This window comes from Globicephala melas, chromosome 6 (genome assembly GCF_963455315.2).
Source record: "Globicephala melas chromosome 6, mGloMel1.2, whole genome shotgun sequence".
Classification (NCBI taxonomy): Eukaryota; Metazoa; Chordata; class Mammalia; order Artiodactyla; family Delphinidae; genus Globicephala; species Globicephala melas.
This window is the reverse complement of record NC_083319.1, coordinates 21485824-21506625: the sequence shown is the minus strand read 5'-3', so window position 1 is coordinate 21506625 and position 20802 is coordinate 21485824. Positions and strand designations below refer to the sequence as shown.

Below are 20802 nucleotides of genomic sequence, written 5' to 3'. Positions count from 1 at the left end.
TTTACTAGGTTTATTTGTTTGATTATTGTATTAATGATACTTTCTACATAAGCTAGAGTAAGAACCACGTTTGTTTTTGCTCACAAGGCCTGATAAGTGTTCAAGAAATACTTATTGAATGAATAAGTATTTTTACAATTATAGAATAACTCAAAAAGATGTCATTTACGTAAGATCAAAAAGATGTCATTGGGCTTCCCTGGTGGCGCAGTGGTTAAGAATCCGCCTGCCAATGCAGGGGACACGGGTTCACTTCCTGGCCCGGGAAGATCCCACATGCCGTGGAGCAACTAAGCCTGTGAACCACAACTACTGAGCCTGTGCTCTAGAGCCAGAGAGCCACAGTACTGAGCCCGCATGCCCCAACTACTGAGGCCCGTGCATCTACAGCCTGTGCTCGGCAACAAGAGAAGCCATGACAAAGAGAAGCCCACGCACCACAACGAAGAATAGCCCCCGCTCGCCACAACTAGAGAAAGCCCACACACGGCAACGAAGACCCAACACAGCCAAAAATAAAAACAAATAAATAAATTTATTTTTTTAAATATGTCATTTTACCTCTAAAGTTAGCAATTATTTTAAAAAACAATACTATCGTACAGAGGCAGAGAGGTAAGGAAATAGATGCTATCATGTACTACAGTTGGGAGCCATCTGTGGTAGACCCTATCTTGAAGGTAATTTGACCAAAAGAATTAAGTCTCTGCTTTTGGCTCTATGTCTAGGCTTTATCAGAATGACACAGAGGCATAAAAAGGTTGATATAGAAAGATGTTTATTGTAGCACTTACATTGCATGGAATCAGAGTAAGCAAAATGTCTAAAAGTAAAGGCTTGGTTAATTATACTTTATCCATCATTAAAAAGTCATGTGTAGAACCGTGGTTCTCAAATGAAGATTCCTACATGATAGTCACTCAACACTGGATGCCTAAGCCCAAGCTCTTGGTCAGTGAATCAGAATCAGAATCTTCAGAGTTAGGCTAAGAAACAAGCCCTGTTTTTTCGAACAAGAACCTTAGGTGATTTCAGTGTACGGCTTGATTTGAGAATCACTGTTGCAGTGTTTCTCCAGTTGTGCATTGACTCGCAGTCAACTGAGCTAAAGGTTCTACTCATCTCTTAAAGCCAAGTGAAATGCCATGTATTAAAATCTGTGGGAACCCTGGAAAACAAGAAAAGAGGACTTCGGTAGAACAACCAAAAACACAAAAATCTGGAAGAAGGGAAGAAGACGGGATCAGACTGATTACTGCTGACCACCGTGCACAAGCCAAGGAAAAATCTTCTCCCTGCCCCTACCCCCTGCAAAAATTAGTAGATGAATTTCCCCCAAAAGAAGAGAAGATTCTTCCAAAAATTGGAGCAGCAAGGCCTGGTTTGGAGGTGGGAGTCGGGGTTGCTGGTACTGTCTCCTGGGCACAGAGCATCTACCTTAGAGCTTACCTCCAGGCAGCATTTTGAAGGGATATTGACAGTGAGTGAGCTCATAGTTTTAGTCACCATGGATGTTCCTGAGATCCCAGGAGCAGAGGCCAGGCAAGTGAGAGAGTTAAGGAACAAACAGGCCTCAGGCATTGCAGCACACATAATTGGTGGTCATGATGTTCACTCTCCGACTTCACTAGGTACCTCTTGGGAGCCTAGTGAAGTAGAGTACGCCATGACCTCTCATATCTCCCTTGGTAAGCTAAACTGCCTGTCGGTTCCTGCCCCTATACTTCCAAGAGAGACCTAGCTGTTAGTTTTTCCCTACCATTTTTTTGTACCCAGAGCAACGTCTACTGCCTTCAAAGCCAGTAGCCCCCGGCTGAGTTTCTTGGAGTGGAGCAGGGCACGGTTTTACAAAGTTTACCACCTAATACTCACACTGACATATGCACATACTCTTTACTTCATTCACAGGCCTGTAGTTTTACTCTTTGATTTTATTGTAAATTGGATATTATTCAGCCTTCTTCACTTAAGACTTCTGTAGTGAGCTAGGCAAAAGATCGTAGCAGGCTTTCTGGGTCAGTTTTCAGTAGTGTATGATTACAATTAAAGATGATGCGTACTTGTTGAAGGAGGTGTAGCCAGTGAATATTCCACATGGGTTGTTGACAGCCCACCCTCCTTCTCTGAACTGCTTCTATGCTTCATGAAATCCTGTTCGCGAGTGGGTAGGAGTAGCAACTGCTCTTGTCAGGTTGGGCAGGAGGTAGTGGGGCAGAGGAGACACAGTGCTAAAGTTTAGGTGACAGGTAGAACAGGTGAGTAGCATATTTCAAATTAAAGAATTCATGAGAACTCAGTTGAGTTTGTTCATTCAGTAGGTAATCATTCGTTATTTGTGCAATATTTATCAAATGCCTTCTGTGTGTCATGCTTGTTAAAGGTGTTGAAGACACAGTGCTGGTCAAGGTTTCTACTCTCCAATAGTCTGCATTCAGTGCTTCGGAAAGGATTACAGAGCAAGAAGATGCCTGGCTCACAGCTGTCGAGCCCCCGGGCAGTGTATTTGTGTAAAGATCCTCAAATCCTAAAAAATATTTAGAAATCTAAATCTGGAATTTGGGCTTCAGCAGCTGGGAAAATGGTGATGCCATTTATTGAGGTATTATTTAGGAAAATATTGGGGAATATATATCTGCTAACCAGATTGACAGAGGTAGACGAAAACATAATCTAGTAAAACAGCACCATGAGAAGAGTGCCAGAACCACTGATGAACTTAGTTTTAAAGGTGAAAGAGAAGGTGAGGGGCTAGTGACAGAAATTGAGAAGTAGCAGTAGGAATGTAAGGTGGGTCAACAGTGAGAAATCTGTAAATGTAACTTATGATGTAAAAAAGGAAAAAGAAGATCAAATGTATAGTTGAGTAAATACTTGATAAAATCCAACATTCTTTAATTAAGAAACATAGAAAAATTTTTTAAAAAATGAATTTATTTTTGGCTGCACTGGGTCTTTGTTGCTGTGCACAGGCTTCTCATTGTGGTGGCTTCTCTTGTTGCGGAGCACGGGCTGTAGGCACGCGGGCTCAGTAGTTGTGGCTCGCGGGCTCTAGAGCACAGGCTCAGTCGTTGTGGTGCACGGGCTTAGTTGCTCCGCGGCATGTGGCATCCTCCTGGACCAGGGATCGAACCCATGTCCCCTGCACTGGCAGGCAGACTCCTAACCACTGCACCACCAGGGAAGCCCAGAAAACATTTTTAACATAGTTAAGAAAATTTATTAGGAACAAATAGCTAATATCATACTTAATTCGTTAAACATTGGAAGCTTTGCCATAAAAATTAGGAATCAGAAAACAGTTTTGAAAAATAAGGATAACGAGGAGGGATTTACCTTCCCAAATATAAAAACATATTAGCTACTGGAATTTTAAATGATGCAGTATTAATTGTAAAATAGATAAATATGCAGTGAATCAGAATATGAACTATAGAAATATATGAAAAAGTAAGGAAATTTTTGTGCTTTTGCAAAGGGACCATAATACTCAACCAAAACCATATCAATTTTTAAATTCCTTTGCATTTCTCAGGGAAATGGTCTCTTTCCTTCTTTGAGTATTTTCTCAATGCTATGACCTCAAATTGAAGGGTTTAGTCCTATTACCAATGCCCTGAAATTCAAGCGGTCTTGATATCTGTTAAGCCCTTTTCAGAGTTTCTAAAATATTTAGCTTTATGAACAAAAATAGATTACTCACATTCTCAATTCCTGTCACTGATTCACCATCTTATCTGGAACAATTATTACCACTTTCAGTACTCACCATCTTCATTCCTAAAAATGGAAGTCAGAATGGAGGGGCTATTAATATGATACATACAGTAGCTTCGAAATCTCATTCCCAGGAGCAAATATTTCACAATAATAAAAAAGACCTGTCCTCCCTTCCTGAGAACCAGCAAAGATATAAGAATTAATTTATGTATTATGTAGCTGTATCCATGTATATCATGTAATTATAGCCACACTTATTAACTAACTTATTACTATATTAAAAATGTTTATTTAAAGCTTATCCACTATGTATAAAGAATATGCATCCTTGTCTGAATGTTTCATCTTTTATTACAAGCTTTAGAAGTGTAGCAGTAGTATAAACCAGAAGCTTTATAAAACCTAGTATTTGGGAAACCAGTGGCCAGAGGTGAGGTCTTAGAATTGAACTAGGCCTGCAGGTTCCTCTACATAGAGATGTGAAGAACATATTGGAGTCAAAAGTGACTTGTAGGATATGGACTTCAGCAGGTGAGGAGATGGTAATGCCATTTATTGAAATATTAATTTGGATATTAATTGTCAGGGTATGTACCTGATAACTGATCTGTAGGGGCAGATGAGAGCATCACCTGGTAAGACAGTAATATGAGAAGAATTCTAGGACCACTGATAAATTATAGTTTTAAAAGTCGAAAAAAAGATGATGAACCCCAGCAAAGAGAAAATATCAGGGCAGTGTCATGGAATCCAAGGAAGATATAGAGTTTCGAGTAAGGCAGAGAACAGCTCTGCCAAGCCACTGAGAAGCCAAAAGAAGAGAACCGAGGAGTGTCAGATGAGGTTGTTGACATGGAGGTTATTGGTGACCTTGGTCAGAGCAGTTCCAGTGGACAGTGGAGTAGCATATGTTTTCGCATGGTTCTCTGAAATGTGGTATCAGCCTGCCTTTAGCTCACTTAGCAAGGTGGGGCTGTATTTTCAGCATCTGGGACAGATTCTTCATTATTAGGCCCTGCTACTCCTTAAGTTCTGGAAAATTCCATCAGGAGAATGAGGCTGTGGGAATTTAAAGACAGCTAAAAATGTTAACATCACTCACTTTGAGATAGAATTTTCAGTTTTTCCACTTCTTTGAATGGGCTGTAAAGCATGAATCATCATGTCAAATCATGTTCATTGACAGGAAAACAACTTTTAAAATGTGATTGAATAATACTGCTAGTCAACACATAGGGAATATTTTGAATGAATGGAATGCCATTGTAATTGTAATTAATTTTTTTCCCACGTTTATGCCTTTTTATTTTTATTTTTTGATGGAATAAAATATTCTCAGCTTATCCTTTTCTATCTAATGCATTTTTTTAACATCTTTATTGGCGTATAATTGCTTTACAATTTACAATGGTGTGTTAGTTTCTGCTTTATAACAAAGTAAATCAGTTATACATATACATATGTTCCCATATCTCCTCCCTCTTGCGTCTCCCTCCCTCCCACCCTCCCTGTCCCACCCCTCTAGGTGGTCACAAAGCACCGAGCTGATCTCCCTGTGCTATGCGGCTGCTTCCCACTAGCTATCTGTTTTATATTTGGTAGTGTATATATGTCCATGCCACTCTCTCACTTTGTCCCAGCTTACCCTTCCCACTCCCCGTGTCCTCAAGTCCATTCTCTATGTCTGCGTCTTTATTCCTGTCCTACTCCTAGGTTCTTCATAACCGCTTTTCTTTTTTTTTTTAGATCAGGCTATCATTAATGTCGTTTTGTGTGTCCAGTTTTTATCCTATATATTATGATTGTGCAAAAATGTTCATAGATGTTTTGCATCATTCCTTTTATCAATCTTTTGATACTGATCTATGTGTCTATCCAACTTTATTTGATACCTCCTTTTGGATGTTTGTGGGGTTTTTTAAATAAATTTATTTATTTATTTATTTTTGGCTGTATTGGGTGTTCGTTGCTGTGTGTGGGCTTTCTCTAGTTGTGGCGAGCGGGAGCTACTCTTCGTTGTGGTGCGCGGGCTTCTCATTGTGGCGGCTTCTCTTGTTGCGGAGCACAGGCTCTAGGCGCGTGGGCTTCAGTAGTTGTGGCATGTCGGCTCAGTACTTGTGGCTCGTGGGCTCTAGAGCGCAGGCTCAGTAGTGTGGCGCATGGCCTTAGTTGCTTTGTGGCATGTGGGATCTTCCCAGACCAGGGCTCGAACCCATGTCCCCTGCATTGGCAGGCGGATTCTTAACCACTGTGCCACCAGGGAAGTCCTTTTGGATGTTTTAAAGGCACCTCAAAGTAACATGGCATAAACCAAACCCTTTCTCAGTGGCCAAGTCAGAATCTCTAAACTATTCCTTCCTCCCACTTCCCATATCTAATCTTTCATCTTCTGCCTCTTAACTTGGTTTTCAAATCTATTGTCCTTTTAACATCCCTGCACTATCCAAGGCAGGTTACCAATAATATATCTTAGCTCAATTATTACATTCTGTCTCCTAACTGGATTCTTACTTCTGACTTAGATCTCTTCAAACTATTATCAAAATGATGATTTTTTACTTAAGTTACTTTATTTTTTACTTTTACTTTACTTTGCTTTCTTACTTATAACCATAGAATACTTTCTTATTATCTCTATAATAAAGCCCAGAATTTTTTACACGATCTACAAGATCTTCATGATCTGGCCCTTGCCTGCCTTTTCCGACACATCTTGTGCATTCTTCACTCCTTATGGGCCCCTCCTTATGTTCTTCCATTCAGCCATACTGAACAACTTCCATTTTATCAAACATAGCATGTTCTCTATTTTCTGGGCCTTCAAACGGGACACTTTTCCTGCCTCTCACTAACTTCTATGTGTCCCTTGGTTCTCAGCTTACATAGAAGCTAGTGGGGTGAGAGGCAGCCAACTTTCCCTGACTCATCTCAGTCTAGGTGAGATGCCCCTGCCTTGTGTTCCTGTAACACCATGTTCTTTCTCTGTTGTAGCACTTACTATGTTTGATTGAAATTATTTGTTTTATTGTTTCTCTGTCCTCCTAGACTGTAAGCTCTGTGATGACACAATCTGCCTTTGTCACCCTTCTCTTTCCAGGATTCAGCCAGCGCTTCACAATGTTTAATACATGTTTGTTGAAAGTATGGATGACAGGTGACACTTTACATTTGACTCAGGGAACTAAGTTACATGAACCAGTGAATCTCTCTGAAGGCACATATTTTATACTCTCACCCAGGAAACCTGATTAAAATGACTTTGAAAGTCTACTGAAATGGTTTCCACTTTTCAAATTACCTTAAATAGTTTTGCAAAGTCATATAAGGCTTTATAGAAAGGCATACTTGTCTATAGGTTGGGAGGTTTTTATGTGTAAGTTGCATAGACTGTTCATGTTATGCCGTTAAAATCAGTGATTCCTGAGTCCATTGCTTTTTAAAGGAAATTGAACAAATCATCACTCCTAATCTATATGTTTGCTCTTTCTCTTATGATATTTATCTTGATTGAGAACAAATCTATCCTGGCTTTCAAGATAGAAAGCTGGGAATTATTCTAGCCTCTCTTTTCACCCTGATTCCTCAAAAGCAATTCATCACCAATTTCTGCCTGTTATCTTCTAACAGATCTGCCCTCTCTTCCTCTCTTTTTTAATTCCTTAGGCCTCTGGTCTAGACTCTGGTCTAGACTCCTTTGCCCCTTGCCACCTTTTAATCTATCTGAAAAATGATCTTTATAAAATACGAGTTTGGCCCATGTCTGTTTTCTGATTTAGGCCCTTCACAAAGTAAACTCCCAAGCTCTTTGTATGGTACACAAAGACCATTGTGCTTTTGCCCCTGCATTATTCTTCAGTTTAATCTTTCTTCCATAGTTCCCATCTTAAAGGTCACAGCCAGTAATAACTGAATCCTTATAGTTGGCTAAAATCACCATACTGTTTCAAGTCACTGTGGCTTTGTGCAGAATGCCTTCACCTCTTTCGGGAAGTAGATCCTACTTCCTTTGCATTCCTCACCCCAAAAGTAGAATTAATCATTATCCCCATATCTGGAACATTTACTTATATTGTATTATAGTTTATTAATTAATTGACTTACATAGTGTACTATTAAACTTTAAACTTTTTGAAGTCAAGAATGCCAGTTTTATTTCTCTTTTTTTTCCGGAATGCTTCACACAGTGTGTATTAGTTTCCTAGGGCTGCCTAGCAAAGTACCACAAACTGGGTGGCTTAAAACAACAGAAATTTATTGTCCCACAATTCTGGAGGCAAGAAGTCCTAAATGAAGATGTTGGCAGGACTATGTTACTTTTGAAACCTGCAGGGAATCCTTCCTTCCTCTTACTAGCTTCTTTCTGGTGGTTTGCTGGCAATCTTTGGTGTTCCTTGGCTTGCAGCTGCATAATTCCAGTCTCTGCCTTCATTGTCACATGGCTTTCTCCCTGTGTATCTGTCATCTTTTAAGGACACCAGTCGTGTTGGGTTAGGGCCTACCCTACCTCTGTATGACCTCATCCAAACTTAACTGACTACATCTGCAATGACCCTATTTCTAAATAAGGTAATTCTGAGGTGGTGGGACTTAGGACTAAAATATATCTTTTTGGAGGGATACAATTTACTCCATAACACAGTGTTTAGCATATAGCAGGTATTCAGTAGATTTTACTGAATTGAAATATAAATGAAATACATGTTATATATTCATGGTATGGAATTTAAATATTTTTTAGTGTGATTTTTAAAATTATCAATACTATGGACAAAGTATCTTTAGAATTTGTCTGTTTCCAAAAAAAATTACATAATAGTTACGTGGTAGTTGTGACATTTGAAAATTAATAAATACACTACCTTAAAGTAAAAGCAAATATTCTCTGAATTCTTTATTTATAAGCCCATTTTTAATGTCTACTAATTTATATAATTTACATATAAATTTTGTTTGAAACAATAGATGTATTTTAAATTTTAGAAAGCACATTTTAGGCCTCAATAGCAATAAATACCCTTTCCATATCCTTTACTGTGTTTTTTTTTAAGTAGTATCTCCTTTCTACACATTAATGTTGGAACTTTTTTCTTCAGACTTTTTTGTTTTTGATAAAATCTCCATTGTTTAAGTAGTTTTCCATATTTAACATACATAATAAATTGTATCCTTTAATGGGAATATGGAGAAATTAAGTTTATATGATATACTTCTTAGATTCTGAGAGTTCTAATTGGTGGGAAAATAAAATAGGAAGTTTACGTCATTCTCCATAAGAAAAAACAGAGTAACCTTATTTCTGTTTTTTTAAAAGAACTGTTGCTTCCCATGTTCTGTTTTATTTTTGTTGTTGTTTCTAGGTTTTTAAATCACTGGTCTGTTAGTTGAGACATCATCAGTGCTTTTTAGAGCATACCCAAGTTTCCTTTGCATTGAAAGTTACTCAGGGAACTCCTGAAAGAAGGTAGCAATGTTGAGTGTGTTTAAGTTTAATGGATCCCTTGTCCATCCCTGCTAAAGCTAGTTATATTCCATTAGCAATTGATATGGTAAAATTTATCAGAATTTTTTATGGCTCGTGCTTTTTGCATCCTAAGGAACATTTGCCTACCCCAGGGTTACAAAGATATTCTCCTATGATTTCTTCTCAGAGTTTTCTAGTTTCAGATTTAGGTCTGTGATCCATTTTGAGTTAATTTTTACGTGTAGTGTAACTAAAGGTTGATATATATATATTTTTTAATGGATATCCTATTGATCCAACACCGTTTGTCGGAAAGATTTTCCTTTCCTGTTGAATTACCTTTACACTTTTGTCAAAAATCAATTGACCAAATATGTGTGGGTCTATTTTTGGCTACTTCCTCTGTTCCATTGATATATGTGTCTATTCTTTTGTCAGTACCCCACGATCTTGATTACTGTAGCTGGAAATTATTGTAAGTCTTAAAATCAGGTAGAGTGAGTCCTCCTACTTTATTCTTACTTTAGAATTTTGCTTTAGTTATTCTATAAGTTCTTTATATTTCTATATAAACTTTAGAATCGACTTGTCAATTTCTACTAAAAAAGCCTGCTAGAATTTTGATTGGAATTGCATTGAATATGTAGATCAATTTGGGAATAATACCAACCTAACAATATTGAATCTTCCCAGTCTACAAATAAGGTATATATCTCTGTTTATTTAGGTCATGTTTAATTTCTCTCAGCAGTGTTTTGTAGTTTTCAGTATAGAAGTCTTGGATTTGTTCCTAAGTATTTAATACATTTGGCACTACTATGAATATAATTTTTTAAACTTTAATTTTCTAATATTTTGAGGCTGGTATATGATTTTTAAAATATTAATCTTGTATCCTATTACTTTGCTAAATTTATTTATGAGTTCTAGCTGTTGTTTTGTGAATTCTCTGGAATTTTCTACATAAACAACCCTATCATCTACAAATAGACAAGTTTTACTTCTTCTGTTCTAATTTTTCTTCCTTTTCATTTATTGTATTATTTCAGTAGCTGTGTCATCTAGTACAATGTTGAATAAAAACGATGCAAGTGAGCACATTCTTGCCTTATTCCTGATCTTGGGAGGAAACAATTCAGTCTTTTATATTAAGTATGATGTTGGCTGTAGACTTTTTGTAGATGTACTTTATCAGTTTGAGGAAGTTCCTACTATTATTAGTTTGCTAAGAGTTTTTATCATAAATAGATTTAAAATTTTGTCAAATACTTTGTCTGCATCTATTGAAATTGATCATATGCCCCCCAGTGGATGGTTAATATGTTGAATTATATTGATTAGGTTTTGGTTTTTGTTTTTATTAATTTTTATTGGAGTATGATTAGTTTTCGAATAAACAGCCAACCTTGCGTTCCTGGGATAAGTCTGCATTCTTGGGATTGGTCATGATGTATTACCCATTTTATATATTGTTGGATTCTGCTTGCTAAAGTTTTTAAAGCATTTTACATCAAATTAGGAATATTGATCTATAATATTCTTTATTGTAATATCTTTGTCTGGTTTTGGTATTAAGGGTTATGCTAGCCTCAAACAAGTTGGGTAGTTCTTCCTCCTAGTTTTTGAAAATATTTACATAATTTTGGTATTATTTCTTTCTTGATGAGTGATAGAATTTACCAGTGAAATCTTTTTTTTGGAAAAGATTGTTTTTATTATTATTTATTTATATTTATTTTTGGCTGTGTTGGGTCTTCATTTCTGTGCGAGGGCTTACTCTAGTTGTGGTGAGCGGGGGCCACTCTTCCTTGTGGTGCGCGGGCCTCTCACTATCGTGGCCTCTCTTGTTGCGGAGCACAGGCTCCAGATGCACAGGCTCAGTAGTTGTGGCTCACAGGCCTAGTTGCTCCGTGGCATGTGGGATTTTCCTGGACCAGGGCTCGAGCCCGTGTCCCCTGCATTGGCAGGCGGATTCTCAACACCAGGGAAGCCCAAGATTTTTTTTAATTCAATTTATTTTATAGATAAATGGCTACTCAGATTTTCTGTTTCTTCTTGTGTCATTTTGTTATGCCTCAGTAATTGAGATTTCGTGGTATTAAAACAACAGCAACACCAAGTCCTTTAAAAGGTTCAGAACCTCATAAAGAGAGAGACTATATGAACTGTGGGGCAAATTGTTGTAACTAAAGTCAGGTGAAAGCCAACAAGATATTCATGGTGTTTGACTGGTAGCTCATTGTCAGGCTTTGGAAAAGTGACATAATATTTTTATACCTTTTTTTTTCTAAAAAAAAAGTTTTTCTCAAATTTTTGAAAGAAAAATATTTTCATGAACCTTCTTTATACCTAGTGCTGGCTTAAGTCATTTTCATCACAATGTTATTTAAATATGTTTATACGTAAAATATATGCTTATACTTCTAATAAACCTGTAAATCAAAACTGGGCTTCCCTGGTGGCGCAGTGGTTGAGAGTCCGCCTGCCGATGCATGGGACACGGGTTTGTGCCCCGGTCTGGGAAGATCCCACGTGCCACGGAGCGGCTGGGCCCGTGAGCTATGGCTGCTGAGCCTGCGTGTCCGGCTCCTGTGCTCCGCAACAGGAGAGGCCACAACAGTGAGAGGCTCGCATACCGCAAAAAGAAAAAAAACAGACGTACAAATTCAACTAAAGTAAAATTACAACACCATAAGTTCAGATTAACAACATTAATATGATAAGAGAACCAGACTTGAGACAGTATCTTTCTACTATTATAATGCTGGAGGCAGTATAGTATGTTAATTAACAGTGTGGACTCTGGAGTTAAGACTGAAGTTCAAATTTTGGCTCTACCATTACTTTGTCCAAGTAAAATGAGGATAATAAGTTATCTAATTTATTAGGATTGTTGATATAATTAGGATTATTGATATGTCAAGTCCTAGAGTAGTACCTGGCAATCAGTAATTGTTCAGTGAATGTTAGATATAATAATAGTTTTATGTTGTTCTGAAACCTAATGTTAGGTTTAATGGTAGAAAGTCTGATTCTATAATGTTTCTGATTTTGACTTCAACAATATAAATACTAATGATAGAATATCTGCTTGCCTAAGTTAACAGTGTGGTGATGATAACTTTATAGCTTTGTTTGCTGATTTAGGATAATCAAATCTCATACTTAACCTACTAGGCAGGCCTCCTTGGCCAATTTTTAATGACATATCCCATGATAATTCTGTAAAGCTTAGTGTCTAATCCAATCATTGCTCATAGAAAATATGGGAAAATCCTATCTGAAGTCATTTTTCTATTCTTGAAAATGTAGAAGAAACATTATTTTTCAGCATAGAGCTTATCATCAGACTGCTGAAGGAAATTAGTAGATCCTAGAAACTACAGTTGATCCTTGAACAACTCCAAGTTAATCTGTGTATAATTTATAGTAGGCCCTCTGTATCCAGGGTTCAACCAACCACTGACTGTGTAGTAGTGTACTATTTACTATTGAAAAATATCACTGTTTAAGTACATCTGCGCAGTTCAAACCCATATTGTTCAAGGGTTAGCTGTACTTATTCTCAGCAGTTTGAAAGTACCTTGATTGTCTTATGGTTGGTTCTGTTTTGTATTAAACTTTGAATATATTGCAGTATATTGATAGCTATTCCTTGTCAGCTTAGTCTCAATCCATTTAAGTACCTTAAATATTAGCTAATTATGCTCTCAAAGCTACCAGTTAACATTGGTTGCCTGGTTGAATTATATTAATAGTAATACTGGAAAAATATTTTTATTTTATGGTACTCAAGAAAAGTTTAAGAGCCTCTTCATGAGATTGCTAGTAAGTTCCATAATGTAATAAAAGTGACTTATGATTACTACCTGTTGATTCTTAGAGGTTGGTGATTATTATAGAATTAAGTGGATAAGCTTTTAACAAAATTTAAAGTTTTATCCACTTTGTCTTTTATTTTAATTATAATTTTTTCTGGCTGCGGGTCTTCAGCAAAGTTACTATTTTACTACTGTATAGTAGCTTTTACCTGGACAATAAGTACTTTTGACTTCCTCAGGCTTATACAATTTTGTGTTTTGATTCTGCCACATTTTTTACAGTTTGAACTGTTACAATGACTTCATTCAAATATTGTGCCATAATGTATATGATTTTTTCTGTGAGCATATATCATTTATTTCTTTTCTCGTTAGCCTACGACATTTAAAGAGGTATTTTGCTTCACATTACATATGCCATTTTCATGATGTCAAATCATAATACTTTTCATTTGAAAATTATTAATGCCGAAAAGTAGTTTTGTATTTATATCTGCTAGAAAGAGTACAGCATGAAAAAGTTTCCCAACAAATTGGAAGTTGAGTGATGTTACTTTAGTTGATTGTGGACACTAATATGAGTATAGATACAAAGGCAAAGGGAAACTAAAATTACAAGGTGATACTTAGATATAAGATTTAGATAATTCATAATATGCTTATATTAACTGTATTTTTATTATGATAAAAATGAAAACAATTATAAACATTATGCCATAAAATTATAGACCTCCCAAGATTTATTTGTGGAATCCAGTCTGAGAAACCTAGAGTATAGTGCAAAGAAAATGAAGGATTCTGCTCTGAGGTTTCAAAAACCAGAGGTGAATGTATTATTTTTTGTGTATCAGTTAGTAGTTGAGTTCAGCTGTGTGTAATCAAATAGTTCAACAACAGTGGCTTAAGCAAGATCATGGGATTATCTTTCCCTTAAGTAACAAGGAATCTTAGGCAGTTCAGAGCTGATGCAGTGGCTCCATGATGTCAGCAAGCTCGTCTGGCTATTCTCTCCCATCCTTAAGTCCTTATTTCATGCTCCTAAGATAGCCTCTGCAGGCCCAGCCATCATATCCTTATTCCAGGCAGGAAGAAAGGGAAGGACAAAGGGAAAAAGGCGAAAACTGGGACAAGTCTGTGCTTCAAAGAGCTTTTGCAGAAGCCCCACCCAGTGACTTCCGTTTACATATTATTGGCCAGAATGGTGTCATACGATTTCCCATTTCAAAGGAAGCTGGGAAATATGTTTTAGGTGAGCATATTGCTGCCCCAATAGATTGGGACTCTGTGATGAATAAGAGACAGTGGATACTGGGTAGGCAAACAGCAGTCTCTGCCATACCAACTAAACAGATATGTTAAGAAAGCTCAAAAAACAAACATCAGGGAATTCCTTGGTGGACCAGTGGTTAGGACTCTGTGCTTTCACTGCCGAGGGCTCAGGTTCGGTCGCTGGTTGGGGAACTAAGATCCCGCAAGCCGTGCGGCGCAGACAACACACACACAAACAAACATCAACACCCCCCACCCAGTCTTTCTGTTTTTCTGCATTTCTACTTTAAAGTTATATGAAAGGAATATAAATGAAGTAAGTTCCTAAATTGCTAGAGTACGAAGGAAACATAAAGATTATAGTCCTGTCATTTTAAGCTTAGAGATAATTAGTGGCTTGTCTGAGGCCACAGACAGGAGCTCCAGGATGAAAATTTGAAGTTCTTGACTCCCACACTAGTCCCTGTCCTTCTGATTTGTTGTGCTGCTTCATAAAATCTGGATGTTCATGTATTACTCTGCTACATACACAAGACAGCCGTGTTTTGGTTACATCACTGGGGAGAAAAGCCTCTAATCCCTTGAATGATTACAATAAAAGTCTTAGGAGGAAATTTCTTGTTTCTTATTTGAGGGTCTTATATGTTTACTTTGTTAGTGTTGATGGTGCTGCCAGCATTTATAAATTCATTCATTCACTCTTCATTCATTTATTCAGCACCAGCAATAGATTATAAGGTCTCAAGAGCAGGACCATATCTTATTAACTTCTGTATCCCTAAGTAGGTCCTCATTGATGAATGAAAAATTATATCATAGTCCCAGTCCTCAGGTAATCCTCAGTCAAGTCTGGGAAATGGGTAAGAATGTCCATTGATAACAGTACAGCAAAGGCCAAGTTTCTTGAGATAATGGAAGTACAGGAAGAAAATCTAAAATCTCTGAGACTGAAAGAGTATCTAGAAAGACATCAACAGGAGGTGGTCAGTCTTGAAGGGGTTTTCCAGGTGAAGAAAGAGGAAGGCTACATATCAAGCCAAAGAATGAGTTTTTAGAGGCCCAGTGGGGGTGAGAAACTGTTTAGAGAGGAGACAGGAAATATGGGAAAAGGCCATAGTAGTAGCAGAAAATGAGGGTCGGGATGTTGACTATAGCCGTGGCCGTATCACAGAGGCCATATCACACATGTTACAAAACATGTTAAAGGGTTTGAATTGACCAAACACTACTGTTGGTGTACCATGGAGGCAGGGCAGAGAATGGAGGCTCTTATGCGCCCTTTTGCATGGTCACATGACATTGCAGTTGGACCTTGGCACCTTAGTGCAGAACCCACTTCCAGCGAGGTACCTTTTGTCACCCACAGCTGCAGATTACCAGGGAACACACATCAAGATCTTTGTTCCTCTACAAGAATGGTACAGATGAACTGGTTTGCAGGGCAGAAATAGAGATACAGATATAGAGAACAAATGTATGGACACCAAGGGGGGAAAGTGGCGGGGGGTGGTAGTGGTGGTGGTGTGATGAACTGGGAGATTGGGATTGACATGTATACACTAATATGTATAAAATGGATAATTAATAACAACCTGGTGTATAAAAAAATAATAAAATTCAAAAATTCAAAAAAAAAAAAAGATCCTTGTTCCTTCCTCCCTAGTTCTTCCCAGGATATCCCTTTTGACAGAGCCTTATTAAATCTTTCTAATCACATGTGGACTCCACGTGCCTCTTTACTCTTTTTGCTCATCATGTTGTCCTCACTCTTACCCAGTCAAGGACCCATAACAAGTATTCTTTTTGACCTCTTCCCAATAAGGAATGATTCATTCCTCTGTGGTAGTTGATTATATACCAACTTGGGTGTTTAGGAACCTCAGATGGTGAAATACACCAGACGCATGTTTTTACCTCTAAATTGTGAGATAAAGGCAATGTCTCAGAAATTTCAGACAGCAAGGAGGTGGGGAGCCTGCTCCTAAGATTTGGTTAGGGTGCTGGCACCCGGCCTACCCATCCTTGCTTCTGGTCTACAGCCTGCCTGTGCCCCTGACCCCAGCAGGGGCCTCTAGTGGCTCCCCTCCCAGACTGTTTTCCCATCTCTGTTAAAAACTTTTCTTCCCCACTTCCCAGATACAGCCCCTCATTCTCTTCTTGGACTCCCAGTAGTGTCATTTGTTTTCTGGTGCCCAGCAGATTTCCCTTCTGTGACATCCATCCTAGAATGGATCTAAGCCTTTGGTGGCCCTGCCTCTAGTAATGAAGTTTATGGTAGCAGAAGGTGAAGTTAGAAGTTCATCCTCCTGGTTAATACAAATAATACACACATTTTATTATTACAGGGCTGACTGAACCTCTGTCTGTGTGACTTTGGAAGTAAAATGTACTATGAAAAAGCTCACCTCTTTTTTATTGCTTGTTTCTTTTTTTTTTCTTTTACTTTTTTTTCTTATGTAGACATTATAACAATAAAGGAAATTAACAAAAAGTTTCTCAAGTCCCATAGCCATAAACCATCGATTGTTTTTAGTTTTTTTCCTGTATTCTCTTCCAGTCTCTGCCCATATGCAGTGATATTAACTGGATACAGTTTTGAAGTACATTTTTTTAATGCCATATGATCATAGTTTAAGGAAATTGAAGTGATTGAGATATGGGAATATCTTGGGTAATAATAGCTTCTTATTCTCATTATTTTCCTTTAGGAAAGACACTGCTGATCCTGTAACATGGAGGATTGCCTTCATACCTCATCTGAGAATCTATCCAAATTGGTCAGCTGGGCCCACAGCCATGGGACCATTTGCAGCCTCATTCCAAACCTGAAACATTTGCTTTCGGAAGGTTCCCATGGGAATCTGACAGCAATGTGGGGCTGTAGTGCGGGCCATGCTTATCACTGGCCACTGACAGCTACTTGCAGAGCTGGCTCCCAAGAAAGGGTCTGTTTCCAGGATAACAGAAGTTTTAACTCTGATAGTCCCAGTATAATTGGAGTGCCCTCTGAGACACAAACTAGCCCCGTTGAAAGGTACCCTGGGAGACCAGTGAAAGCAAAGCTAGACTGTAATCGGACCAGAGACTCTTGTGACTTCTCTTATTGCAGTGAGCCCTCTGAACTGGATGAAGCTGTTGAAGAGTATGAAGATGAAAACACTCTGTTTGACATGGTTTGTGAATCTTCTGTTACAGATGAGGATAGTGACTTTGAACCCCAAACCCAAAGGCCTCAAAGCATTGCTCGAAAAAGGCCTGGAATAGTCCCATCTTCTCTCCATTCAAGCTCCCAAGCTCAGATGATTGATGAATGCAGCAGTGATGTGATCATTAAGAAAATCAAACAGGAGATTCCTGAAGATTATTATATTGTGGCGAATGCAGAGCTGACCGGAGGGGTAGATGGACCAGCCCTCTCATTGACGCAGATGGCAAAACCTAAGCCTCAGACTCATGCTGGTCCCTCCTGTATAGGGTCTGCTAAGCTGATTCCCCATGTAACATCTGCCATCAGCACAGAGCTAGACCCACATGGTATGTCTGCATCCCCCTCTGTGATGTCTAGACCAGTCGTCCAGAAGACTGGTAGGGTATCTTTGGCTTCACCAAACAGAGGACCCACTAGTGCCCATGGCACCAGCCAGCAGGTGGCCATACAGATGCCGGTGAGCACATCCCATCCTAACAAACAGATCAGCATCCCTTTGTCTGCCCTGCAGCTGCCTGGACAGGATGAGCAAGTTGCTTCTGAAGAGTTCCTGTCCCATCTGCCCAGCCAGGTCTCCTCCTGTGAGGTGGCCCTTTCTCCCTCAGTTAACACAGAGCCAGAAGTGAGCTCCAGTCAGCAGCAGCCCCCAGTTGCTCCGACCATAACCACTGAGGCCACGGCACAGTGCATACCAGGTATGGCACGTGAGGTGACAGAGTCCCTCATCCACGTACATCAGAGAATTCTGCGCCGTCAGCACTCCTAAAACCACTGGCTCAATTTGCTAGAATTTGGGCCTTTATTATTCTCAGAAAGATAGAAATAATGAAATACTATACATCCAGGTGATACAGTAAAGGAAATTCATCTGAAATAAGGCCATCTATCCAGTCGATGTACCTCAGGGCTGAGAGGACAGCTGTAGGATTGTGCTGTTGATATTGCATGGCTGTATTTAAGGTTTGTATCTGATCTTAAGCTGAATTTTTATAAGTAAAGTTATTTTTGAAAGTTTTTTTTAATGCTCTTGGTTACTGTTTTGAAGCCAAAATGATGTTGGTTTAGGCATACTTTGAAAATGGACCTGATGTTTTTTTCAGTATTATTTATTTGAACCAATTTAGCACTTTATTCATTTTAGTTGGTGTGGCAGTTTAAAACAAGTTTTTTTAAAAAGCAACAAATATATCTCAAAGAAGTATTTTATTTTTTCTCTCAAAATTTATAATAATCAGATAACTTGCATTTCTGGAATACATGGACCTAACTGGAATGGATTGAGAGGAGAAAGAAATAATTATATGAGGCCCCTATCTGTAATTCTAACATTCTAAATGTTCTGTAATTCTAACATTCAGTATTTATTTAATCTGGGCTATTATTAACCATCACTAGTATCTAATTTCAAAATATTTTCATCACCCCAGAAAGAAACCCCATACCCATTAGCAGTAATTCTTTCTCTCCTCCCAGCCCCAGTCAACCACTAATCTACTTTCTGTCTCTATGGATCTGCCTGTTGTGCACATTTCATATAAATAGACTCTTATTTTGTGGCCTTTTGTGATGGCCTTCTTGTACTTAGCATAATTTTTTTAAGGTTAATCTGTGTGGTAGCGTCTATCAGTGTTATTTTCCTTTCTATTTCATTGTATGAATAGACCACATTTTGTTTTTCCTTTATCAGCTGATGGATACTTAGGTTGTTTCCATTTTTTGGCTGTGGTAAATAATGCTGCTAATATCATTTATATACAAGTTTTTGTGTGGACATATATTTTCATTTCACTTGGGCAGCTACCTAGAGGTGGAATCACTGGGTCATATGGTAACTCTATGTTTGAGGAGCTGCCAAACGGTGTTCCAATGCAGCTTCACTGTTTTACAATCTCACCAACAATTTTAAAAGATTCCTATTTCACCGTATGCTCACCAACACTTGTTATTTTCCATTGAAAAAATTATCCTGCTGGGTGTGTGAAGTAGTAACTTGTTGTAGTTTTGATTTGTATTACCCTTATGACTATATATTTTTTAATGTGCTTATTGGCCATTTGTATATCTTTCTTTTGAGAAAAACCCATTCAGATCCTTTGCCCATTTTCTAGTTATGTTGTCGTTTTATTGGTGAGTTATAAGAGTTCTTTATAGATTCTGGTTGTAAGTCTTCTATTAAATACGATTTGTAAATATTCTGTCCCATTCCCTGGGCTGTCTCTCCTTCTTCCTTCCTTCCTTTCTAGTTTTAATTCAATCACTTAATCACAACATGGTCTTTGGCCAATATTCACATCATTAGACACAATATTATCTTTATTAGGCTTGTGAAAGTCTTTGTATTAAGACTCTAACTCTTGATACATATAGGGTATAAGTAGTACCTTTTCACTTAAATAGTTGTGAATTTGGTTTATTTATTTGTCCCCCTCCTCCCTTTTTTTTGTAAAATAGGAGACAGCCTGACAGAGTTTCTACATTCTCACTTAGTTTATATTTGAGGGTAGAATTCAGAAATGTATTTTATAAAGTGGTCCAGTATAGCAAAACAGCTTAGTAAAACTATTGTTTGTATTGCATATCCTTCTAATAATTTACCCCTGCAAAAGTAAGTTGAAAGATTTCCTTGCATCTGCCTTGTGGATATTAGTCCACTAGTATGTGTATAGTAAATGAGACATTGAGGCTCAAACTGACTGTAATAGGAATTTCCTAAAGAATGATCCTGATGTTTTGATCCATTGTTCTGTGGAAGGATATTATATTGCTAAGATATTATTAGCTTTAGAGAAATACTATTTGGACTGGAAACATCAATGGACAAATAAAAATCTGATTGATACTTTTCTTTTATGAGAGATATATAAAGTTAACTTATAATTTACCTTTGTTCTGTAGAGCCCAAACTAGGCTCTGTGCTCTAAAAGTTTTATTTATTTATTTGCATATTTATTTATATTAGAATAAATTTATTTTAAACATAGGTTTTTTTTAAAAAAATTTAGACTCCAGCACATCCAAATGTATGTGAATGAATATGTACAAATGGACCTTAAGTACTTAATATGTAAAGCATACTTAGGACTAAGCAAAGAAGAAAGGTTCTGAAAGAACTAGCTCAAAGCAACATCGGGTACTTTTAAAATGGATGTTGTGCAACCTTAAGTCTTTATCAAATCATTGTAGAAATACTGCATACCTTTGAATAATATTTTTAAAATAAATAATTTGACAAATGACTAGTCAGACAGAAACAAAGAGAAATTGTTCCACTTTGTTTAGTTTTACTGATGTCATTTAAATTCTATTTCCTGGCAGTTCCCTGGCGG

The 20802-nt window shown here is 37.7% G+C and overlaps 1 protein-coding gene across 6 annotated transcripts in view; it reads left to right on the top strand.

Moving 5' to 3' along the window:
- Nucleotides 1-20802, top strand: part of KIAA1958 (KIAA1958 ortholog) — a 187614-nt gene that overhangs the window by 80118 nt on the left and 86694 nt on the right. For all 6 annotated transcript variants that reach the window (XR_009564265.2, XM_030858988.3, XM_030858989.3 and 3 more), the window contains exon 2: nt 16977-18171. Coding sequence is in view for 5 of the 6 variants with exons in the window: in XM_030858988.3 (XP_030714848.1) it covers nt 17001-18171 (1171 nt within the window). In the remaining variant the exon portion in view is untranslated. The remainder of the gene's footprint in view (nt 1-16976; nt 18172-20802) is intronic.